General features: G+C 39.3%; 1 protein-coding gene across 1 annotated transcript; it reads right to left on the reverse strand.

The window, feature by feature from the left end:
• Window positions 1–243: 243 nt before the first annotated feature.
• On the reverse strand, window positions 244–27,245 carry LOC127945974 (lethal(3)malignant brain tumor-like protein 4). Its single transcript, XM_052542194.1, has 20 exons — window positions 27,166–27,245; window positions 21,700–21,775; window positions 20,364–20,453; window positions 20,235–20,289; window positions 20,035–20,123; window positions 19,823–19,927; window positions 19,145–19,280; window positions 18,943–19,034; window positions 18,699–18,850; window positions 15,225–15,301; window positions 14,791–14,876; window positions 14,612–14,722; window positions 14,316–14,433; window positions 13,843–13,954; window positions 5,997–6,182; window positions 5,101–5,208; window positions 4,935–5,008; window positions 3,253–3,422; window positions 1,875–1,937; window positions 244–1,773 (listed from the first exon to the last, which is right to left on the reverse strand). The coding sequence occupies exons 3-20, from the start codon at window positions 20,439–20,441 to the stop codon at window positions 1,630–1,632; spliced, it is 1,956 nt and encodes a 651-aa protein (XP_052398154.1). The 5' UTR covers window positions 20,442–20,453; window positions 21,700–21,775; window positions 27,166–27,245; the 3' UTR covers window positions 244–1,629.

A 27,245-nucleotide genomic window follows, 5' to 3' on the forward strand; every position in this document is an offset into this window, starting at 1 on the left:
AGTGTGTTCCTCCACTAATGCTGCGCTCGTCCTACAGAAAGACAGAGACGTGCGTCTGCTGTGAAGAAAGACAGACATCATCTCTCGTGTCCTGATGTCCCACAGCGAACCAGATCAAGTGTTGCACAAGAACGTCCATCTATAATATCATATAAAACCAAAGAAACCCAAACACATCATTTACTGACAGCTCCATTAATGTTGTGTTCAGCAGAAACACGATTCAGGAGACAGACGACAGCATTCAGAGGAGGTTTGCATGGTTTATTAGGGTGCTGATGAGACTGAATTAAATCTGTTGTACAAAGTGTGAGCGAGTTTAAGAAAGAGAGTTTATAAATATGTAGAGTGTCTGATTAATAAATCAATCATAATATCTGAGTGAACGGACTGAACTAATACAGCAATGCCATGAAACACACCTGATCGAGACGAAAGAACTAAAACGAACACATGACGGATGTACATTTGGCTAAATTAAATAAACACGTTTAAACGAGACGGATTCGGCTTGGAAATCACACCCATGTCAAAATTCATAGCAAATATATATATATATATTTATACGGTTTGCTTTGTGCATCATAGCAAGTCTTTAAATAATCATCAGAAAATCCCCACATTCTCACTGAGCCATTCACGCTCCAATAAACTATTTCATAATATCTGATTAAACATAAACAGGGATTCGTCTAAATCTGGGCTCTGCGCGATACGTCACAAAAAAATAAACTCTTCAATTTAAAACAAATCCTTTTGGCATCTGAAATCGATCAATTATAATATATCATTATGAATCTTCCCTGTGCAAACGCCTGGTGATTCAGCAGAATAAATATTGATGGTGAATCAGCAGGTCCGGCGAAATCAAACACAACTGTACAGAGTCGAGTAAAACTAGAGGAAGTAACAGAACGGGAATTAAAGAAGAGTTCAGACACTAATGAGCGTCCTGACATCATTTACTCAGAGCTGTGAGACCTTCTTTCAGAAGAACATCTTCTGTTCTTTTCCATATAATGAAGAGTTAAAAAAACTTTTATTTTATCTGAACTCATACGAAGAGTTTATAGATATTGAGGCCATTACTGGCTGATGATCTTCCAATCCTCTCAAGCAGATTACAAAAATCACTGATAGCAACAGAACTCAACTGTCAGCCAATGAGACGTCAGTCCTAATTTGAATATTTAAAGCCGTACGCATCACTGTACGATACGCAGCTGTTTGCGTCATTCGGCCGAACCTCCATTCATCTCAAAACAGCAGGATGTTCTTTTGTGAAAGAGTGAGTAAACGATAACAGAACATTCATTAGCAGATGAACTGCTCATTTAAAGCCTCACACACACACACACACACACACACGCACTAGCAAATCCTGTAGTTGTTGTTGTTCACCTGTACCTTGTTTGAATTCAAATAGCACCGTGAGCGAGAGAAAGCCCTGATTGAGACGCTGTGAGCCGCGTTTGATTGTCACGTCGTTGAGTTACAGAAGGAAAGGGAGTCGGAAGGTTTAAAGGCAGAACGGGAACCTGATGGAGACGGAGTTTAGCGCTGACGGGGCACGAGAGGTGTCGGAATGCATCGATACAGTAGATTCATCTGTGTTTCACGTGTGCACATTCACGAGTCCGCCTCGGTTTTATCCTCGGCGTGTTTGAACATCAGGATGGAGTTGTAGATCTTGAGCGCCGGGCCGAGCTTCACACTCATTATCTTCACGATGTCTCGCTGCGTCAACAGGAGAAAGGCCTTGCCGTCGATTTGCTGGTGAGGGAGTCAACAGAACACATCACAAACAGAAATCAGCTGCAAATAAACACTAATGACATCATAACCTGATCTTAAATATGACCTTAAAAACAGACCTCTTCTCTGAACTGCTTGGCCTGTTCCTCACAGCCGGGTAAAGAATGGATGAAATCAGCCACCTGAAACACACACACACACACACACAGATGTGATGGCAGGTAACGCTGATGAAGCACGAGCTCACGTCTGAGAGTCTCAGGAAGCGTCTGCAGCGTCAGCAGCTCAAGAACATCCTGCAGCGTTCACACAGGAACACACTCGCGCTCAGAGATCTCCACTGAACAACCGCAGCTAAGAATAACCTCCTGAAGCACCGCAGCAGTCTCTGAAGAGATTCACTGATGTGCTTTCTGACCCTGTAGATGTTCTCACCGCAGCATTACAGGAAGAGCGTCTCTGGAGCCGCGCCGGACTTTAATTAAAGAGACAAACTCTGGAACAACATCTCCATTTATTATAAAACCGCCGCCAAGATGCAGCAGATCCGACTTCTGTGTCCTCTCAGCTCTTATCAGAGCATCTGCATTGATTCCCAGCAAATCAGGAAGCAGTGATTGCATTAGTTTTAATTAAACACTGCGGTCACATCTACACCTGACAGATAGACAGACGACACACACACACACACACACACAGACGGACGACTGGGTGTAAATCCAGGACATTATTCAGCATTAAACTTGCAGCTCTGACTCCATCAATCCAGACTCGATTGCACTGGAACAAACGAGTGCTTCAGTGCGCCTCATAAATCCTGCTAATACACCAGAGTAAAGTGCTGCGCGCTGCTGTGTTTAACACGGTAAAGCAGGGTAAAGCGCAGTTAAATGCTTTCCATCACACAGCAGCGACACCAAAGAAGACAGCGGCTCTGAACACACTGTACCGCGGTAAAGCACTCTCTCACTGATGTTTATGACTGTGTTAGGGAAAAAACTCCTTCAGAAACTTTCAAACACTTTACTAACCTCAAACTTTTAAAACAGAGAAGTCTATATAAAAAAAGAACCTGTGAAATCAAGCAACATTGGCATAATGAACAGCCTCAAGCTACTACTAAACCACCGCTCGCGATCACATGACCTCCAGCCTCTGCGCTCCCATTGGACGATGTCATATCACATCATTTGCAGACTTGAGTTTATTTGCACCATTACAAAGATCTAACCCGTTTCACTGATGAAGTTTATTAGTTTATGATAAAACCGTCTAATTGAAATGCATGGGTGTTTAATATGCAATTCAATTCATTTAGACCTGAATCCAAATAAACAAAATGCAATGTTCACACAATGTCTCATTATTTGAGTAAAATCAATCATACAAAAAAAAAAAAAAAACAGGGATCAAAGGTGGATTCCTGTCTTGGAAAGCAATCACATGGTTTGAACAGATTCTGATATGAGCTGTATTCAGCAGTCTGGTGCTGCTCACCTCCTCGACGGTCCAGTGAGACACACGACTGGCCTGAACGCCGGACACACCGGGCAGAAGCTTACAGTGCTGCTCCCAACACAGCGGCAGATCACGGCTCGGGTGAGCAGACATCGCTGAGAGGAAGACGGACTGATGCAGCGCCTGCTGGAGACTGTCCACGCTACGCTCTGAAACACACACACACACACACACACACACACACACACAGTTTTGATTAGAAACCGATCTAAAGCTCAAACTGGATCTGAGAGTGCTGCATTTGTGAATATGGAGCAGGATATACTTTAGAAAAATAATTACAAAGTAGCAAACTCTCATTCTGACGGCACCCATTCACTGCACAGCATCCATGATACATTTTCCAGATTCCTTAAATAATTCAGTAATTCTTAAACATCAGATCTCTGTAGGATAAATATAGGCAAAGACTGAGGAGCATCATGGGGTGCCGGCGCACAGGACACGGACATCATGAGATCAGTGCAAGACACACACACACACACACACACACACACACACGTGTTCGGCACGATGACATTCACTGCCACCTGTGTCCTGTTACACAAGCGATTGTCACAGTGCATCGCCGTCTGAGCAACTGTTGGCAATCTGTTGTGTCACATGATCAGATGAGATCAGGCCTGAGGATGAGGACGCGAGCGGACGGCGTCTGCAACGATTAGAGTCTCACCGCGAGAGAGAGAGAGAGAGAGAGAGACAGAGAGAGAGAGGATCTTCTGAAGCTGCTGGATGTTATTGGTCTGATCTGATGTCTTCTGTGAGGAATGACAGAGACTGAGAGTCTGATCAATCAGATCCTGGAGACGTTCACCTTCAGACGACACAGGAATCTCATGTGACGCACGCGAGCAGCTTCAGGCGTTCATCAATCACAGCTCACAGAACCAAGATCACAGACGATCAATCACGGTTTCAGCAGCTAATAAACACATCTCCACTCTGATTTTCAGCAGGAATCTCACAGGAATACAATGTTTGGACTGTAAATACTGAGAGTCAGAGAAAGACCAGCCGCTGACCATCTGCTCCACACTGAAGATCCAAACCCTGCGGAGATGATGGAGCAGGACCAGGCCACAGCCAGCGTCTCAGTGTGACCTACTGGACCAGAGAGCTCATCTGAATCAGTGCAGTTACCTCCAGACCAGATCTCAACCACCAGCTGATCTCAGATCAAAGACTTCAAACACTTCTAGAGTTTACACACACACACACACACACACACACACTATCTCTCTCACACACACACATGCACACACTCTCTCTCTCTCTCTCTCTCTCTCTCACACACACACACACGCACACACACACTCTTCTGACAGTAGTGAATATTCTGGTCTGGAGGGCTCTCGCGTCTCCATGGAAACAATCAGAAGAGCAGAGGAATCGATGAAGCAGCAGCATCACGACTGACGAATCACAGCTGGACCACAAGATCACAGCAGAATCTCTTTGCTCTTACATGTGTTTGTGACATCATAGCTCTTACTCTTCACTTTAACGTCCTGCAAAGCTGCTATGAACTGATAGATACTGTGAAAAGCACTTTACAAACAAACATCTCTGTGTGCTGAAGATCACGTCTGTTACAGAAGTGTTTCCTGCTCAAGAGTGGCTGTGATTGGCTGAACAGGTTTAAACACACTTTAGACGCTCACCTGAAATAACACTGTTCACATCCACGTCGTCCTCCTCGTCCTTGATACGCAGATATTTAGTGGACTGAGAGAGTCTAAAAAGATAGAAAATCTACAAATATTAAATACATATCCATAGATTGTGTGTGTGTTTGAGTGTGTGCGTGTGTGTGTTTGACTGAAGCACCTGCTGGGGAAGCGTCCTCTCTTCTGTCCCGTCGTCACACACTCGTCCTTCATCTCTCTCTTCATCATCGCAGGCCGTCCGCGCGGACGAGGAGCGCCGTCACACTCCCTGAGACAGACACACCATCAACTCACTCAAATAACTAGAAATAAATACAACTGGAACAGGAAATAAACCCAGATAAATGGAAATTAACCTAAAACTGAAAGAAAAATATTCTTAACCTAAATATTTATTTAAATAATCTAAAACTAATACAAATAAAAAACTAACTTTCATTTGAAGCACTTAAATAGTTAAATAAAAAATATAATAAAATAAATAGAAATATAAAAAAGCACACAAAATACAAACTGAAAATATATAAACAAACACCAGCTCAAAGGAGTCAGTCATGAATGATGAGAGGTTTGATGCGTGTGTCTGAATCATATTTAAATGTGCATTATTCTGGACAAAACTTTAGCGCAATCACAAAAAGTCACGCGATAATCAGCGTCATGGAGTAGAACTAACTGCATAACGAAAAAAAAGTGTGTATGTGAATGTGTGTGTGAGAGAGAGAGTATGTAGGGGTGTGTGTGTATGTGTGTGTGTGTGTGTGTGTGTGTGTGTGTGTGTGTGTTTGAAATAAGCTAAAAGAATATATAAAAAAGCTCTTTCAACATATTAAAAACTATAGTAGTATATGAATAATTGTAATATTACAGGCACATGTACAAGAAAACAGATTCAGTGTTCAAGTTTAATTTCTCCAAATCCAGTGTTAGCGGAAAAAAAAACTAATTGTAACTTTTGGTGCACCTGATCCAAACATGATTTCAGCTGATCTTATTCACCGTGTTAAGGGAGCACTGAACTGCATTGTGGGATACGCTGGTATCTCACTGACACACCTGTTGTCCACATGGCTGATCTCCTCCTTCCCATCTTCCTCCTCCTCTTCCTCGTCTGGACTCAGGCGCTTGGTCTTCTGCACAAAGTGCACCGGGACGAATGTGATCTGCTTCTCTCCTCCGAGCCGGTCGGGAAGCACCACCTCCTTCTTCATGTTCATGTCAGAATACGGGCAACCGAAGGCACTGAGGGGGAGAGAGAGAGAGAGAGAGAGTGAGTGAGTGAGAGAGAGAGAGAGAGAGACCTACACATCCAAAGTCCAGCAGCACATCTCCGGCACCCACCAAACCATCACAGCCCAGCAACAGCCAAAAGGAAGCAGGAACACCTGCAGCCTCCAAAAAACCAGAGATCCTTCAGAAAAACATGACAGCTACAACCCCAGCTGAGAAACAGCCAGTGAAAACAGAGGCTGACATTGCCATCCTCATGGACTCCAATGGGAAGTTCCTACAAGGAGAAAGACTTTTTCCAGGCCTTAAAACAACAAAACTCTGGTGCCCAAAAACAGGGGATGCCCTCAGAATACTTTCTGACTCCACCTTTGGCACACCCTCACATATCATCATACACACAGGCACCAACGACTTGAGAAGGGAACAGGAGAGAGTTGGGCAGCTGATCTGCAGAGTAGCAGAGAAGGCTACAGAGATCTACCCCAACACAAAGATCACCATCTCTACCCTCCTACCCCGCAGAGACATCCACCCAGACACCATCCAGAGAGTCAACGCTGACATCTCCAAAGGATGTGCTCGCCTGCCCAATGTACACCTGGCTCATCACCCCTCCATCACAATCAGGGACCTGTATGACCATGTACACATAAAGAAGGACAAAGTCAATGTGTTTGCAAAAACACTGAAAGACACAGCGTGGGGCAGACAAAACACCTTCACACCCCTGAAAACAACACAGCTGCCAACCTACAGAACACAAAACCAGACACCCAGCATAAACCTACAAACTCATCACAGAGAACGACCACCACTGGCTGCACAATACCAGGGACCCCCACAACATGCTAAAATCCACATCAGGATACCCCATGCACCAGCACTACACCACCACAGATCTACACCAGCCCATCAGCAGAAACCCCAGTTTGCACCAGATCACCACCCAAGACACCCACAACCACAAAAACATCACTCCAGGCAGAGAAGCAACATGAGGAACAACCCAACATCAGCAGCAGCAACCAGCCTTCCACCCGCTCATGCAGCCTCAGGTGACAACACACCAAACCCAGCACCACTCCCACACTCCAGGAGCTACGCTCAGGCCCTGAAAGGACAAGCAAATACACTGGAGATGAGTGAGATCAGACAGCTGCTGAACTACATCAGTACCCAGCTGACAGCATGAAAGGCCACACAGCATGCAAACACCTGCCTAACAATGAAAAAAAAAAAAAAAAAAAAAAAAAAAAAAACTTTTCTTTTCCAAAACACTATATTACATTAGAAAAGGATTACCTCTATTTTTGAAAACAAGAACTCTATACCGTGAACTCTTAAAATTACTCTGTCAATATCAACGTGGAATATTCAAGGATTGAATTCAGCAGCCTTTGGGCTAAAGAGCTCAAACACTGAATTCCAGAAGAGCATCAAAGATATGGATATTATAATTCTACAGGAGACATGGAGCAGGGCAGACACCGTCACCCACTGCCCACCCAACTACAGAGAAATCATCCTACCATCACAAAAACTCAACACAGTCCGACAGGGAAGAGACTCAGGAGGACAAATAATCTGGTACAAATCAAAACTCCACAAACACATCAACACAGTGAAGCAGTGCAAATACTACACCTGGCTTAAAATCCACAAGGAACTGCTCCCATCCAGAAAAGATATATACCTGTGTGCCATATACATCCCACCATCAGAGTCCCCCTACTACAGAGAAGACACGTTCTCCATATTAGAGGAAGAGACAAGCCACTTCCAGGCCCAGGGAAATGTGCTCATCTGTGGAGACCTGAACGCAAGAACAGGACTACAGCCGGACTTCACTGACACACAAGGGAGCAAATACATCAACAACAAACTGACTGTTATTAATAACACATTCTCCCATATCCACAGAAATAACCATGATCATATAGTGAATAAGAATGGGAAAGACCTCCTGCAGCTCTGTCGAAGCCTGGGTCTGTATATCATCAACGGTAGGTTACGAGGAGACACTTTAGGAAGAGTCACATTTTGCTCACCTCTTGGGAATAGCACAGTTGACTATATGATAACAGATATAGATCCTTCATCTCTCAGATCATTCACTGTTAGAGAACTAACCCCTCTGTCCGATCACAGTCAAATCACTGTGTATCTCAAAAAGACTGAAAATAACATTAACACAAAGCCCAGTAAACTGTACAATATCAGAAAACCATACAGATGGGCCGAAAACAGCGCTGAAGAATATCAGAAAGCACTCAGCAGCCAAAAAATACAAGCACTGATAGATAACTTTCTAAATAACATCTATGCTCACACCAATGAAGGTGTCAATCTTGCGGTCAAAGATTTAAATTACATATTTGAAAAATCAGCAAAACAATCCAAATTGAAAACAAAATCTGGAAAAAATCTAATACCCAAAAATGACAAAAATTGGTTTGATCAGGACTGCCAAACTATTCGCAAACAAATGAGAACACTTTCAAATCAGAAACACAGAGATCCAAATAATACAGAGATCCGCCTTCTTTACTGTGCAACACTAAAACAATACAAACATACACTCAGAACCAAAAAAGCACAATACACCCAAAACCAACTCACAATAATTGAGAAGTCAGTCAACACAAACCAATTTTGGAATAACTGGAACAATCTGAAAAAAACTGATCATGAAGAATTGGCAATCCAAAATGGAGAAATATGGGAAAGTCATTTCCAAACACTGTTTAATAAAGTACAAACAGACAAAAACTGTAAACAAAACCAAACAATCAACCAATTGGAAAAACTAGAATTAGCAATCAAAGATAACCAAAACCCATTAGATTTCCCAATAACTGATAAAGAACTTAAAGAAAAAATCAAAAACCTCCAACCCAGAAAAGCATCTGGACCTGATGGGATATTAAATGAAATGATAAAACACACAAGCAGTCAATTTCAATTGGCCATTCTAAAACTATTCAATGTGATTCTAAGTGTAGGTCACTTCCCTGACATCTGGAATCAAGGCTTGATCACACCAATCTTTAAAAACGGAGATAAATTTGATCCTAACAACTACAGAGGCATCTGTGTGAGCAGCAACCTGGGAAAGTTATTCTGTAGCATAATAAACGCTCGACTATTAGACTTCATCACCACACACAAGGTACTGAGTAGAAGTCAAATTGGATTTTTACCAAATTACCGCACATCTGACCACATCTATACATTACATACTCTAATTGAAAAACATGTCAACCAAGAAAAAGGTAAAATATATGCATGCTTTATTGACTTTAAAAAAGCTTTTGACTCAATTTGGCACCAAGGACTGTTTTACAAACTTATTGAAAGCGGCATAGGAGGTAAAACCTATGACCTTATCAAATCAATGTACACTGAAAGTAAATGTGGCGTAAAAATCGGCACCCAACGTACGAGGTATCTTTCCCAAGAGCGTGGTGTGAGACAGGGCTGCTGCTTAAGCCCAACATTATTTAACATTTACATCAATGAACTGGCAAGCAGTCTGGAGCGATCCGCAGCCCCTGGCCTCACACTACACAACTCACAGATCAAATGCCTGCTGTATGCAGACGATCTGCTTCTGCTGTCTCCCACTCAACAAGGTCTACAGCAGAACCTGGACCTGCTAGAACAATACTGCCAGACCTGGGCCCTGACAGTCAACCTGAAGAAAACCAAAATCATGATCTTCCAGAAAAGATCCAGATCCCAGGGAACACAACACACATTTACATTAGGCACTAACCCGATAACACACACATCACACTACAACTACCTGGGTCTGAAAATCACATCCACAGGAAACTTTAATCATGCTGTGAATGAACTGAGAGATAAAGCACGCAGGGCCTTCTATGCCATAAAACGGCAATGTCCTATAGAAATCCCTATTAGAATTTGGCTGAAAATATTAGAATCAGTAGTTGAGCCCATTGCACTCTATGGCAGTGAGGTGTGGGGTCCACTGACCAATCCAAATCAAGATTTCACCAAATGGGAAAAACATCCAATTGAGACCCTGCATGCAGAACTGTGTAAAAATATATTACACGTGCACCGGCACACAACAAATAACGCATGCAGGGCAGAATTAGGCAAATATCCTCTAATCGTAAAGATACAAAAAAGAGCAATTAAATTCTGGAAACATCTGAAACTCAGTGACCCCCAATCATATCATTATAAAGCCCTTCAATACCAAGAGATGAGCAAAGAAAGCAGTCCCCTCCCTCAGCTGATCCAGAGCTTCAGTACTGATGCTTCACTAACATCTACTGATGCTCTGAATCACATCAGAATCAATCAGATTACTGCACAAATCAAACACAATTACATCACTCACTGGCAAACCCAAACAGAACAACAGAGTAAAATGCGATGCTATTTGGCTCTAAAGAGAGAGTACAGTATGGCAGAGTATCTGTACACAGTGTCAGATCAGAAACTGAGAAGCACACTGACCAGATACAGACTCAGCGGACACAAGCTGATGATAGAGACGGGCAGACACAGAAAAACATGGCTGCCAGCGGAGCAGAGACTGTGTTCACACTGTGATCTGAATCAGATGGAAACAGAACTGCACTTCTAACAGAATGCTCCAAATACACGGACATACGGACAGGGTTCTATGATCAAATACAGCAGATCCATCAGACATTTAAAACTCTTCCGAACCAGGAGAAACTGCCGTATCTGTTAGGAGAACACAAGAACTGCTGTGTATTTGCTGCTCAGTATGTGTCTGCCTGTCATGATGTTAGAGAAAACACTCAACCTGCCCTGACCTGATGTTTCCAGCACATGTAGATTATGTTACGCCATATTACTGTGTTGTATTACTTAGATGTATATTTTGCCTCTGTAAATCTAATACCATATTCTATTTTATTTTATTTCTAACTTATACATTCACATACACTAATTCACTTTGCACTACATGGTTAATACTTTTTATATATTTTATTATTACTATTATTCTTTTTCTTTCTGTAAATACATATGTGCACTATTTGTAAGCAGCCCAGCTGCCACTGCTTTGGCAATACAAATGTACAGTTTTTGTCATGCCAATAAAGCTCACCTAAATTGAAATTGAAATTGAGAGAGAGTGAGAGAGTGACAGAGAGAGTGAGAGAGAGTGAGAGAGAGTGAGAATAAGAGTGAGAGAGAGTTAGAGAGAGTGACAGAGTGAGAATGAGACATAGTGAGAGTGAGACAGAGTGAGAGACAGACAGACACACAGAGAGAGTGAGTGAGACAGAGAGAGACAGAGAGAGAGACACACAGAGAAAGAGTGAGACAGAGAGAGTGAGAGAGACAGAGAGAGTGAGAATGAGAGTGAGAGAGTGAGACAGAGTGAAAGACAGACAGACACACAGAGAGAGTGCGAGTAAGTGAAAGTGAGACAGAGAGAGACAGACAGAGAGACACACAGAGAAAGAGTGAGAGAGAGACAGAGGGAGACAGAGAGAGTGAGAGACAGACAGACACACAGAGAGAGTGAGAGTGAGACAGAGAGAGAGAGTGAGAGAGAGTGAGAAAGAGTGACAGAGAGAGTGAGAATGAGAGTGACAGAGAGAGAGTGACAGAGAGAGACAGAGAGAGAGACACAGAGTGAGAGTGAGATAGAGAGAGAGAGAGACAGACAGAGAGTGAGACAGAGAGAGAAACTACATTTAAAATGAGAAATATTGCCTTGTTCATTTTATTTCAAACAATGATTTTTTTTCATTGGTTTTAATTATAATTTCAGTTGAACTTTTAGTTGACTATTATAACATGAAAAATCATCTGAGCTCAATCCAACCGAAGATCTGATCTCATTAAAAGTTTAATCCTCATCCAGATATATGTACAGTAGTTATTGGAGGAAGAATACGCTTATGTAAGACAGAGTTCAGATTCCTGCTGCTCCTACAGAAATTCTCATCTCGTTTAAGTCAGCAGTATGAGGAACGAGGATTTTTTTAAGGGGCATATTTTCAGATATTTTAGCAAGCAAAAATGCCAATCACACACTGGTGTGTCGAAGCTGCTTCTCCTGATATCAACACTGCACACACACTGAGTTTATTCAGACCTGTGCATGCAGACAGACTGCAGTCTTATATGAACACAAATACAGCAGTGCAGAGAACCCTGAACCGCAATCACAAATGCAGAATAATGCTATGAGATCAGGTTTTGATAAAGAACCTGAATCCTGCACTGTAAGACATGATCAGTTAGTTTCTAATCAAGCATAACTGATGAAACTCCTCAGACGAGACGGTAGAAGATTACGACGAGAGTTAAATTATGGATCTATTATGCTTCAGTTGCTGTAGCTCTTGTTTACAGTAATAACGGTTTCAGACGCGTCTCATAAAAACTGATTCTGAGACTCATTCACTCTGGAGGACGATCATTAAAGTCCACCAGATCGAGACATGACGCTACGCTTCTGCTTAAATAGCTGGTCTTTGTATGCAAATACATGCAAATCGATGTACATGCGGTTTTAATGAAAGCCAATCCAGTCACTTTCTAAGCAGAGGATTTTGCTGAAGCTTCTTTTCTTCTTCTGTCTTGCTCTGTGTAATCAGAAGTGGCTGTCTAAATACAGCGTGCTTTCACTAAATTATTTGATTATTTCTCCAGTGATTATATCACATATACATATGTGGTCATGGAGGATTCTGAACTCGTTAAGAGCTCATTTACGACTCGTTTGTGAGCAGATGCTTCAGATAGTCTTTAATTCTGAAATACAGCCACCAAGCCATTCAAATTATTGATCGAAACAAATCACTAAATCAAACATTAATTATGGCAGAAAAAAGTTCCCCCCAAAAGATGATTTAAAGTCAATGTTCATGAGTCATTATTGTGTTTTAAATAATACATAGTGGCTGTCATTGAATGAATTATTCAGCCGCTTTGTTAAATGGCTGAATCATTCAGAAATAAAGTAAGTGTGTAATCACTAACTCACACAGTCACTCAATTAATTCAGTAACGAGTCACTGCTGTGTGCTGATGTTTGCTTCTGAGAGGAACTTCTTTCACTTGAGATACTGAGTTAAAACAGTCTAAAATGTAACGATGTGAGCTTGTTTACTGAACTGTTGTATGAATCGATGGTGCATGAGCCAGCGCTGCTGTGATACTGCTGAACTATATCTTATATGAAATAAATATAAGAGGGAGATTTTTGTGCTCATATCTTACATTTTCAGATCATTTAACTACATTCTAATAGACTTCATCACACAGTCAGTGTGTGAGGGTTTGTGATTGTGTGTTTATGTGTGTGTGTGTGCATGAGTGTGTATGTGAGTGTGTGTGTGTGTGTGTGTGTGTGAGTGTGTGTGTTTATGTGTGTGTGTTTAAGCATACTTGGAAATACATTTCCTTTTAAATCTCTCATTCTCGCTGTATGAAGAAGAGCAGTTGATTTATGTCAAAGAACAAGAGTAAATGACAACATATTGAAGTTTAGGGTGTATTTCTGCATCTCACCTGTGATTCGGCTGTGTGTGTGTGTGTGTGTGAGGGTGTCACCTGCGATTTGGGTGTGTGTGTGTGTGTGTGTGAGGGTCTCACCAGTGATTCGTGTGTGTGTGTGTGTGTGTGTGTGTGTGTGTGAGGGTCTCACCTGTGGTGTCCAGTGTATTTTGCTCCCTTGATGTGGCCGACGCCCCTGCAGCCCGGGGTTGGACACACCCCCTGCGTCACGGAGCTCTTCGTGTCTGAAAGCCCTGCATGAGCTGCAGAAAAACACACAGAATGAGCGCGAGACACCAGCCTGCAGCAGATCAACGTTTGTACAGCGTCACTCGTCCTCTAGAGAGCAGCAGCGGTTTCAGTTACTCACACACACACACACACACACACACACACACACACACACACACATGGATGATAATAACATTTCATACATCATACTAAACACAGGAAAACTTCCCATCTCTCAGGTCAGGCCAGTAATTCATCATGTGTGTGGCATAATGGGAACAGACACAGACACACACACACACACACACACACACACACAGACACACAGAAATGGAGGCGACTGCAGTAAAAGCTCTCAGATCTGAAGATGTGATGTGTGTGAGAGTGACTCACTGAGGGGCGGCGGTTCGAGCGGGTGACCCGTCCTGGAGCACCAGCCCACGGGATGAAGGTCCGGCAGGTCCGAATCCACCCAGAAATCAAACTTCTCATGCCAGCCGTCAAAATGCACCTGAGCAACAGAGAGACGCTTACTCAAGAACGACAGAAGGAAAGATCATAAAAAACATCAATCATAGGATTTCCTCTTAAAGATTCATCCGAAGGCTATGAAACCAAAAGTCTTTCAAAAACCAAAAAAACTTTTTCTGAAGGTTTGCTCTTCTGTCCATCACATGAGGGGGACTCACTTTGACTCTGTGGTCTTCGGTGTCGGTGATGGTGGCCACGCGGATCAGCATGGGGTTCCTTCTGTCCACCGCCTCCAGCTTCATGTGCGTCTGGAAGCCGTGTGGAGATCTCTGCAGGAACACACAGCGGTCAGATGGCTCTCACACTCATCAATGATCACGTATGGAACACGTCTCACCACACTGAAGGCCTGGCTGGGTGCCGCAGACGCCCCTGTGTCCTCCATGTAATCCTCCCAGACGAAGTGCTCTGGGTTCGGGTGTCCTACAACAACACATCAACACTCAGGAGCTACACATGTGTCTATTGCTACAAATATACCCCCGAGACTCAGGACTGCTTCTGTGCTGCAGGGACACATATTTGAAATGATTTAGGGGGAAAAAAGCTAAAATATGACATAAAACCACCAGTAGGGGGCGGCAAATCAGTGCATGAGTGAGTCAGTGAATCATTCATTCAACCGATTCTTTCAAACGATGGATTGATTCAGTAACGAAACACCGTTGTGTCGTGAGTGTGTGTGTGGGGGAGTGAGTGTGTGTGTGTCTGAGTGTGTGTGTGTGTGTGTGTGTCTGTGTCTGTGTGTGTGTGTGTGTGTGAGAGGCTCACCCTGAGGAGCCGTGAGCGGCCGGCCGTTATCCTGACACCAGCCCACCGGGTGAATGTAGGGACTGCTGGCGTCACACCTGAGGAACACACAACACCCGTCAGACTCATGACTCACCCAGATCTCACCGCAGCTCAAGAGAATCACAGTTCTGGGTTTAACCAGCTGGAGTTATCATAACATCCGAGTGAAAGATAAAACAAATCATGTCTGCATGTTGCACAGTAAACGTATGACAGTGTGTGTGTGTGTGTGTGTGTGTTTACAGGATGTGTGTGGATATATTCTTCATCTCATGACTGAGAGACTCTTCTTCTGCTGGATGCAGACACTAATAACACACTCACAGTCTCCATGTTTCTGCTCCGATCCATTTATATCTGCTGTGAACGGACAAACGCGTCTCTCTGCGTGGGACGGACTCTAATCTTACCTCGTCTTCCTCTCGGGGCTTTTCATGATGTGATGTGATGCATTATGTAAACCCCACACGCATCACTGCATCGATTCGGTCATTAGAAACACTCTTACATAAGCAGGAGCAGATATTAATGTGAAGATGATGATGATGAAGATCAGAGCATGCACTCATAGAGTCATTATATCATCTGTACACCGAACCCCCCACACTTAATAATCATCGTTACGCTATTATGATCTTTCTTCTTCCTTCAGCCTAAAAGCATAGAATATTAATATATTCATAAGAGTGTTTGCATATTCAGCCCTGATTATAAATAGCATTTACTAATGAATTTTAAATGAGCTTTTATTTTATTTTATTTTTAGCTTTTATCATTTTATTTTCAATTTCAGTGATTTTGTTATGTGTTTCTGATATTTCTATTAATTTTTAAGAAATATTTCTATTCATCTTTAAAGTTTTAGTTATTTATGTGCCTTTTCAATTTTATTAAACATTTCTATTTATCTTTAATTTATATCAGTTTTAGTAATCTATGTAATTTTGCAATTTTTATTCATATATTATTAATTTTAGTACTTTTTATAATACTATTTCGATTTAATTTCACTTCTAGTTTTTAGGAAAGTTTAAATTTAAATGTTATTTTTATATTTTCAGGTTTCATTTTAATTAGTTGTGTACTTTTTATTCATTTTTATGAAATATTTCTATAATTCTTTATTTTATTTCAGTTTCATTAATTGATGTGCTTTTCAATTTTTATGAAATATTTCCATTTGTATTCATTTATATTAGTTTTAGTAACGTATTTTTGCAATTTTTATTAAATATTTCATTTCATCTTTTAATTCAGTTTTAGTCATTTTACTACTTTTTATTTTACTATTTAGACTTATTTAACTTCTAGTTTTAGTAAAAGTGTACTACTTAAATTTTTGAATTATTAATGCACTATTATAGTTTCATATTTTGAATTAGATGTTATTTTTATATTTTCAGGTTTCATTTCAATTGAATTTTTATTTTGTTTCGTTGAGTACTTCGTATAAATTGTTTGAAATATTTCTATAATTATTTATTTTATTTAAGTTTTTGTAATTTATGCGCTTTTTCATTTTTATGAAATATTTCTATTTATCTTTATTTTATTTCAGATTTTGTAATTTATGTGCTTTTTCATTTTTATGAAATATTTCTATTTATCTTTAATTGCATTTTAGTTTAGTACTTCAACAAACATCTTATATTATTTATGCACATATATTATTTTATCTTATGTGTGTACGCATACACAATAATATTATAGTAAGCACAGTGTGACTCATGTAATGCTGTTATTTTTAGAGCTGAAACAACGAATCGATTTAATCGATTAAAATCGATTATCAAAATAGTTGTCAACTAATTTAGTAATCGATTCGTCGCTAAATAAATTTTATTTGCCATAAGCGGCTCATTTCGTGCATATTTCAAATCTGCAGTGACCAAAGTGTGGCAGTAATGAGCCACCGGAGGTTTTACTCAGCCAGTACAGCAGGTGAAGTAGCGAATAGCCAATAGCTGGCCTCGTTTTATGTCACGTGCTTCCCGAATAGCGTCTCTGCAGCATTCAGCGGGAAGTGGGAGTACTTTACTTTGAGCCTTCAAAATGAAGAGTAACCTGTAAACTCTGCACTACTGAACTGTTTAAGGGGCCGTTCACATATCATGTCTTTTGCGTGCTCAAGTTCGTTATTTCCTATGTAGGCGCGCAGTATGCACTCTCATAATGGAAGCGACGCGGTCGCGACACGCACGCGGTGCGATGCGCCCGTTTTTCCAGGCGCGTCCACACCGCATCCATTTATCCTTTGCTGAAATTTCCGGGTCTTCATGGAGAGGGCACGTCATGGAGAGGGCACGTCATGGTTGCTTAGCAAAGGCAGACGCCTCAGGGGCGCTTCTGCCCGAGCGCTTTGGAAAGAAGGAGAAAGCGGCGCGACTAGCGTTTTCCACGCGTTTTTAGGTGCGATATGTGAACGGCCCCTAAGAATTTTATTTGTGCAGATTCTCCAGTACAAGGTTGTTTGCAAAAGTTTAGTCGTAAAAGCTGATAACATTGCTTTTTAACAGTTAACATTTAAAGCTTTACAAACATGTTATGTGATCAGTTTGTCGTTTACCAGTTCATAATTCAGACTTGCAGCCTAATTATGACTGAATGAATGAAAGTATTCACTGCTCTTTTTCACACAGCAGGTTTTTTGTGTGTGTCCCAATTTTTTTTTTTTCTGGACAACTAATTTACTTTACTAATTTAATTTACTTTAAATTGTGAGTTCCATTCAGGTTTCATGCCATTGGCACTTTTTTTCGAAGGATTGTTTACAATTTCACAGCATAAGCTATAAAGCTTTTTCCCAGTAAATAATAAAATACAATGCACTGCAATTTTATTCTGTTTTATCCTTATACTTCGTGAAAATATGTTCTCAAAGATTCCTTAAGCTTTGTTTGGGATGTTAAACTACTTTAGGAGCTCTAAGGACTGCCATGGTGAAAACAATATTTGAAATCTCCTTGTGAATTTTGCTAGAGTATGGGTCAGTGTTTTGATTGCAGAAGAGTTCGACAAAGGATTACTAACATAATAAAACAACTCCAGGTATATTTTTGATGAGGATATGACAATGCAAAATGGTTAAAATCTCTTAAAAATCTATGCTGAATGATAAAGACCCTTTATTAATAATTTACTTGGGGAAAAAACTAAAATATAAGTACATAAACCGATTAATCGATTAATCGTAAAAATAATCGACAGATTAATCGATTATCAAAATAATCGTTAGTTGCAGCCCTAGTTATTTTCCTTCACATTTATGCATTTATGCGATGCTTTTATCCAAAGCGTCTTACAGTGCATTCAGGCTATACATTTTTTACCTGTGTCTGTGTTCCCTGGGAATCGAACCCACAGCCTTTTGCGCTGCTCTACCACTGAGCCACAGATAAGCGTAAGAACTGTGTGTAACTAGCATGAGCTGGACGGGTCAGTTAGTCTCCTCACCAGTAGTCGTAGGTGTCGTCCCAGTTGTCGAAGTGCACTAGGAAGCGCTGGTCCACGATGTCGGCGATGCTGGCCACACACACCAGACACGGGTTCTTACGGTCCACCGCCTCCAGCTTCATGCCCACCTCAAACAGCGAGCCGCTCGACTCCTGCGAGAGACGAGAGCATCCAGAACATCTCAACTCTCCACGTGTTCAGACCGGCCTCAGTAAAGCCATCAAACCGTTACTGATGGACTCACGCCGCTCGAGGATCTGAAGAGGTTCTCCGGTGCTGCTTGAGCGTTACAGGCCTCCAGATACTTCTCCCAGTTAAACTCGTTCGGCTTGTACCCTGAACACACACACACACACACACACAGTGAGAATCCAGACATCATCTAGACTGTTTTCATGATGTTCATCCGTCAGCACAGATTGGATCTGTTCTTCTCCATGTCACACCTTTGGGTGGATGGAGTTTGTGTCCCGTCGCCTCGCTCCATCCTGCCGGTCTGATGTCCGGAGAGTCAGCGTTTACCCAGAAGTCATAGCACTCGGAGTAACCATCGATGTGGAGCCGCAGACGGAAGCCGATCACCTTCAACAACAGCGACAGGAATCATGCTAACTAGCCTCCAACACTCGAAACAAGCACAAACACACACATTTGTAATAATGTACATTGTGATGCATTAAATCTTTTCATAAATAATTGTAACCAAAAATATGTGCAATGCATTATTCATAATTTATGTCGTAATGAAATACCTCTTTTTATAACTGATTGCAACTGAGGTTAAATTCAATGCATTTAATTTTCTGGAGGTGTAAAAATGAATAAATAAATATTATAACTGCGGTTACAATAAGATGCATTATAGTGAGTAATTAATGCATTAAAATACTTGTATAAAAGTAATTTTAATGCATGAATTACATCTTATAATGCACTGCATGATTCTATGAATAACTGTTGTAATACATAACGCTTTTCTTTTCACAGAAAGTATAATGCATTAAAACAAGACAAACGACCAATGCATTTGAACTTTGTTTGCAATTATTTATGAAAAGCTATAATGCATTACATTGTGCCTTATGAACCCCTTTCTAATGCATTACACAAGCGTGCATCCTGACCTCGGCCACGGACAGCACACAGAACATGGACGGATGCAGCGGGTCGATGCCCTCCAGCCTCATCCCCACCTTAAAACCATTCCTGCTGTCAGGAAACACCTGGAACTAGAGGAGAACACACAACTACAACACACTTCTCACTAACACCCTCGTAATCTTTCATTTTCTCTCCATTTGAGTTGCTGCATTATGAAGAGCGGTGTGTTGTGTACCTCGGTGAAGAGCTGCAGAGGAGCGGCTTGAGATCGCTCGTCCTCCAGATACTGATCCCACGACCACGGCTTCTTCTTACCGCTGACCGCTGCAGAACACACACACACACACACACCAACCGTTTCTGACCGCTCCAGAAACATCCATCACACATCAATGATGAAGCACAACTCATCTCCACTTTAGAGAAGCATGTAACCTTGGGAAGTAGAGACTTTATTCTTCATCCTTGTGGCTTCGTCTTTCACTCGCTCCTGAGAAGAAGCAGAGAGTCTCATCGGTGTGTTCTGAGAGTCAGAGGTCAGGGGTCAGGGGTCAGGGTACTCACACGCAGACTGTACTCGTCTGACACGCTTCTGGGGTTCACACTGTGTTTCTTTCTCTTGCGGTCCTCACTCTGCATCATTAGAGACCGGATCTATAAAAACACAAACATCTGAAATATTATTAGAGTTTAAATCAGCTGTTTTCTGTCTGAATCTGTGTTAAAGTGTAATTGTTTTCTGTGATGCACAGCATCATTACACAGCATCATTTCATCATTACTCCGGTCTTCAGTAATTTCTTAATAATTTATATATTTGTGTTTATTATAAATTTTGTAAAGAATTATTTTTGACATTTTATGCGTTTATTTGGATAGGACGGGACATTAAGTGGGACGCTATCGGTGCTGACATTATTATTATTACATTAAAATAAAAATAAAAAAAGATATGACTATTGTAATGCTCAATTTATATTTCACAATATTTGGGAATATATTTTAATAATAATAATAAATGAAACATTAAATAAGAAATATAACTATTGTAGTGATCTACAGTAAAAACTACTAAGAAATTACATAGAAAAACAACAAAAAAACGGACTAAAAACTACTACAACTTTAACATAATTTTTTGTTTTTGTTTATATTTTAATAAAAACTAAATGGAAATTTAAAAATGACTGCAAATGTAATAAAGTATATATATATATATATATATATATATATATATATATATATATATATATATATATATATATATATAAACAAAAACTAACTGAAAAAAATAAAAGTTATATAGACATAAAACTACTACGAATTCCAAAACTTTAAAGTAAAAATATAAACAAAAACGAATTAAAAATGAATCAAAAAGAAAACATTTAACTAATGTAAATTTACTACAAATAAATAAAACAGAAAATAGTCAAAAAAAAAAAATGATAAGTACAAAAACTAATAAACATTCTAAAATGTAAAACAAAAGAACAGACATTTAATAAATAATATAATTATTGTAGTGTAATATTAAATTACAGTATTTATTAAATAATAATTATTATTTTATAGCACATCTAGTATATATTTTTACCTTAATGTTTATTTTAAAAATGTTAAACAGATTTTTTTAAAGCTTTTTTTTTTTGGTGGAAAACAGCAGAGAATCTTTTTTTTTAAATAATTTTCTAACATTAACAGCTCTTTTATTAAGCTGGAAAACAGCAGGGAGACCTAAAAGTTTCCCTTTAGTTGGCAGCAAATTCATATCTGTATTTATGTTCATACTTATATGCACATTTTTAGTTTTACTTGAATTGATCTTTCAGCAACTCTCGTCAGTAAACGAACATGATCTCTGGCTGTTAATATTTCAGCATCATCTGAAGGAACTGACCGGCTGCTGACCGGCACACACACGTCCTGCTCAAACACAGGCTTCATCTGTCCAGGATCACCAGCACCTACAGGACCTGAGAGAGACCACGCACATCCACAGTCAGTCCAACACAGAGAGAACCAGACACATCAGAGACGTACATACATCCAGCATTACTTCAAATAAAATAAAAGTAAATATTAAAAAATTACTATTTTATTTTATCTAGATGACAAGACAATATTACTAATTTCTATTTAGTTTTTCTTGAAGTACTAATTAACTAAAACTAAAAATTTAATTAATAAAAAAAAACTCAGTTTTAAAACTACAAATAGAATAAAAATTTAAAATATTTAAAAATTAGAAAGTTTAAAAACTACTACAAATTCTAAAACTTTCAAATCTAAATTAAACAAACACTAAATTACATTTTCATAAAACTGAAGACATTTAAAAACTACTTCTAATTAGTATAGAAAATTATAAACAATATTCATTAAAAAATATTTAAAAACAGACTTTAAAAGCTACTACAAATTCTACTTTAAAACTTTAGATTTTTTTTTTGTTTATATTTTAATAAAAACTACACAGAGGTTTTAAAAAATTACTGCAAATGTAATAAATGAAAAATAAAAACTAAATAGACAAAAACTACTACAAATTCTAAAACTTTAAAATAAAAACTAATAAAAAATTAAACTGAAGACAATTAAAAACTACTTATAAAATAGAAAAAAAAAACGAATTAAAAAATAATAAAAACGATACAGACAAAAACTAATAAAAATTCAAAAAAGTTATTTTGAAAAGAAAAACTGTATAGATATTTAAATACTACTAAAAGGAAATAGAAAATATAAACAAAAACTAATTCAAAAGATGATAAAAATTATATAGACAAAAAAAAAACTACAAAAAATTTTTAAAAGTTAAAATGAAAATATAAACAAAGGAATTCAGAAAATAGGAACATGATCACTGGTGTGTAACTGAGCAACGCTTCTTAGGAAACTAACGGCAAGATAACGGCAAAACCTGATTCTACATCTGTGGGAGAAACTCTAATCTAAACTCTAATCTTCACAATCACTGCAGTCCTGATGAAACACACGTGTTTAACCCTTCAGAGAGAAATAAAAGTCCTTTCTGTCAGCACTGATGAAGATGAAGATGATGATGATCAGATCCAGTGTAAACACATGAAACTGTGTATAGTTTAGATGCATTTAGAAATATTTGTATAAATACTTCAGACACAGATCGCTGTGATTCAGACTGGAATCATGTGTTTCTCTGACGATCGATGGAGAAAACAAGACTCTCCAGCGCACGGGTGACTCTCAAAAACAAGAAAATGCCACAGAATGCACCAGATCTAGTGAGAGAGTGACGCGAAACAGCAGAACAAGACACTGTTTTCAGATCAGCAGCTCAAAATGAGGAAGAAAAGAGAACTAGGTGACGTAGGTTTGGATGACGTAAGGATGTAAGTGCTGTATTTCGGAGCCCACGATTCGTTCAAGCAGGACGAGCCGAGACTCAAACACTACTGAACATCAACACTCTCCTGAAGAGGAACATGATGAACACAAACCGTCCGATTCATGACTTCTGACGAGAAACTGGAGAAAAACATCGAGATGAAACTAGAGTTTAACCTAGAAAACGACAAACCACAGACTCGTGCAGAAGAGCCTGAGAAAGAGAAGAAGAACCACAGACAAACATGAAACACACGCATCTGTGAAGGACAGACCAGATCATCAAAACCCAATCTAAACTAAGATTATACAAGAAAATACCTTACACCTGATCATTTCAATATCTGACACAGCTTCCTTCTGAGATTTCCCAACGAAAACGGGTTTTTTATTTCAGTGTGCAATAACTGTGAAGCTCAGAAACTGAGAAGAAAATATCCCAACAGTGAATCTCCCGAATCTCCTCATCATCATCATCATCAGGGAAAACCCAGGATAAAGCCAAATAACCCAACACTTTCCCAGCAGCAAGAAGAGAAAACAGCGACTCATGAAGCACAGCTGAGAGAACAGAAATCAAGACACGAAACAGCTGAAGATCAACTAAACCTTTTTATCGACTGGTTTTCTCTCGATGTTTCTGGAGCTGATGGATCACACTCCTCCGTTCTCAAGAGAAGAAAACATTATTTGTGGATACTTTAGGCTCAGAAATGGAGCAAAAGATCAGATCAGATCAGGGAAAGTGGATAAAAAGATCAAAACACATTTGTTGATACTAACAGCGTGACAATAATTCCCCAGCTGTTATTATAACTGTGTTTTCGGCTGGGAACATCACAAGTGGGAAAAATCCCCACACGAGTCCAGAAATTCAGAAAAGTTTTTGGGGGAAGTTTTTAAACCCTTCGTCAGTAAGTGTGAGTCCAACTCAATAACATGAAGTAACTCAACACAACACGGTTATTATTACAGTGACTATACTATAACTGAAACCAACTGGAGAAAAAATAACAAAACATTTCTCATCTTATTTCATGTTCTAAGATAACTACAACTGAAATAAAGACGATATATTTTCAAATAAACCATATAAACAAATAAAAAAGTATTAAAAACTAGATTTTCTACATTAGACCGCGAGAAGAGCAGCTTGTTTACTACGTCAGACGAACACCACGGTAAACAGAGGAGTGATCGAGTGTGTCGCTGCTTTAAACACACACACACACACACACACACACCGAGCAGGAAGTGATGTGAGGCAGCCATTCAGCAGGAAACATCTCAACAATTTCCTGGCACAGAAATCCAAACAAACATGAGAAGACACTTCTGATCGACATAACTAACCCGTCCACACTGGGTTAACAAAACTAACCCGTCCACACTGGGTTAACTAAACTAAACCCGTCCACACTGGGTTAACTAAACCAACCCGTCCACACTGGGTTAACTAAACTAACCCGTCCACACTGGGTTAACTAAACTAACCCGTCCACACTGGGTTAACTAAACCAACCCGTCCACACTGGGTTAACTAAACCAACCCGTCCACACTGGGTTAACTAAACCAACCCGTCCACACTGGGTTAACTAAACTAACCCGTCCACACTGGGTTAACTAAACTAACCCGTCCACACTGGGTTAACTAAACCAACCCGTCCACACTGGGTTAACTAAACCAACCCGTCCACACTAGGTTAACTAAACCAACCCGTCCACACTGGGTTAACTAAACTAAACTAACCCGTCCACACAGACACAGATCTGATCATCCTCTATTCATCATCACTCTTAACTCTCAGAGCCGTTGTGTGAAAGGTTTATGCTTTTATGAATTCATTTCTCTCACTGCAGGCTTTGGTTTAAAATATTGAAAAATTTGAAGGAACAAAATATAGAAATACACCATTTAGTTTTTACATTCATAAATATTTAACTCTTTGTGTTGACTGTCTCTCTAAAGGAGGTTCAAATGAACAAACTAAATCTACAGCGAAGTAAAACCATTAAAAAAAATCATTACTTGAAATAAAATAAACGTTATATATGAAATATATAAATATATAACAACTTATTTCTTTCATTCAAAATGTATTTAAAAATGAGTTTTCATTTAGTTTAACCTGATGTGGTAAAATAGCTAAAACTAAAATAAAAATGAATGAAACTATAGACATTTAATATATGTATTGACAATATGTGTATAGACATTATATATATTGGGTTAGGTTGTGTGTATATATATATATATATACAGTACAGACCAAAAGTTTGGAAACATGACTATTTTTAATGTTTTTGAAAGAAGTTTCTTCTCCTCATCAAGCCTGCATTTATTTGATCAAAAATACAGAAAAAACACTAATATTGTGATTGTTTTTAAATGTATTATACTTTAAATAATAATTTATTTCTGTGATGCAAAGCTGAAGTTTAGAAGTTTACATGATCCTTTAGAAATCATTCTAATATGATGATTCATTATCAAAGTTGGAAACCGTTCTGCTGCTTAATATTTTTTCAGAACATGTGACACTTTTTAAGGATATTTTGATGAATAAAAAGTAGAAGAAAAAAAGAAAAAAAAGCAGCTATGTTTTTAAAATATAAATATTTTGTAATAACAATATACACAACTGGTCAGTAATTTGGGGTCAGTAATATTTTTTCTTTCTTTTTTTAAAATAAAATCAATACTTTTATTCAGCAAGGATGTGATAAATGGATAAAAAGTGATAGTAAAGAAAATATATTATTAGAATACATATTATTAGAATTTTCTCTTTTTTCTATAAATGCAGTTCTTTTTAACCTTTTATTGATCAAATATATTAGACAGCAGAACTGTTTCCAACACTCATAATAAATCAGAATATTAGAATGATTTCTAAATGATCATGTGATCGACTGATGTCACATGTGACACTGAAGGCTGGAGGAATGATGCTGAAAATTCAGCTTTGCATCACAGGAATAATTTTTTTTTTAAAGTATATTCAAATAGAAAACTATTATTATAAGTTGTAATAATATTTCACAATATTACAGTTTGTTCTGTATTTTTGATCAAATAAATGCAGGCTTGATGAGCAGAAGAAACTTCTTTCAAAAACATTAAAAATAGTAATGTTTCCAAACTTTTGGTCTGTACTGTACACACACACACAGACACAACTGTATTACAAACAAAGAAAAACCCTGATACAAAATATTGAAGAAAAAAAAAGCTATTGAATTCTATTTGAAAAAAGGGATTCTATTGAACATCATCTGATCAGAAAGCTCTGATTCGGAAAGCAAAGGAAAACACAAAACTGAAAACAGTTTTTCTACAATAACCCATTTCGACACCGAACACACTGTACTGTTCCAGATAACTGCTGATGCTCCTGAAAGCTGAAGTAAAAGAGAAATTCAACAGGTGCAGCAGAGAGAGAGAGAGACACAGAGAGAGAGAGACTGAAGAGAAGAAGAACGACTGCTGTCGAGGACTGAAGCCCAACACAACATCCCTGATGAACACAGGAAGATGGCGACTTCAGCACACAAACACAACACACACACACACACACACACACACACACACACACACACACACACACACACACACACACACACACACAGACTGAAGCACTGACAGGAGAACGCGACTGATCGGAGCGGCGCGCGACAAACATCAAAGAGTTACAATGTAACAACATGCGAGCGTCATCGGCTGACGGAGAAACAATGTAACACATCAAACACACACCCAGTTACACTTCAAACACACACGAGAGCTACATCTTCATATTCACTGGCTCTAAACAGCAGAAACACTCAGATTAGCCGAGCAGCATTGACACAAACACCTCAAACACACACACACCTGCGGCTGTAGAGGAAACCACACACACACACACCACACTCCTCACGACACAATCTCACACCTGTGAAGCAGATTAAACACAAAAACGCAGATTGAGGCTCATAATGATGAATAATTCTTACCCACACGAGCCTGAGAGACCCGACTGAGGACGCGCTGACAACACTGAGCAGTGCGCATGCGCAGCAGAGCCCTCATATAG

The sequence above is a fragment of the Carassius gibelio genome, chromosome A24 (assembly GCF_023724105.1).
Source record: "Carassius gibelio isolate Cgi1373 ecotype wild population from Czech Republic chromosome A24, carGib1.2-hapl.c, whole genome shotgun sequence".
NCBI lineage: Eukaryota > Metazoa > Chordata > Actinopteri > Cypriniformes > Cyprinidae > Carassius > Carassius gibelio.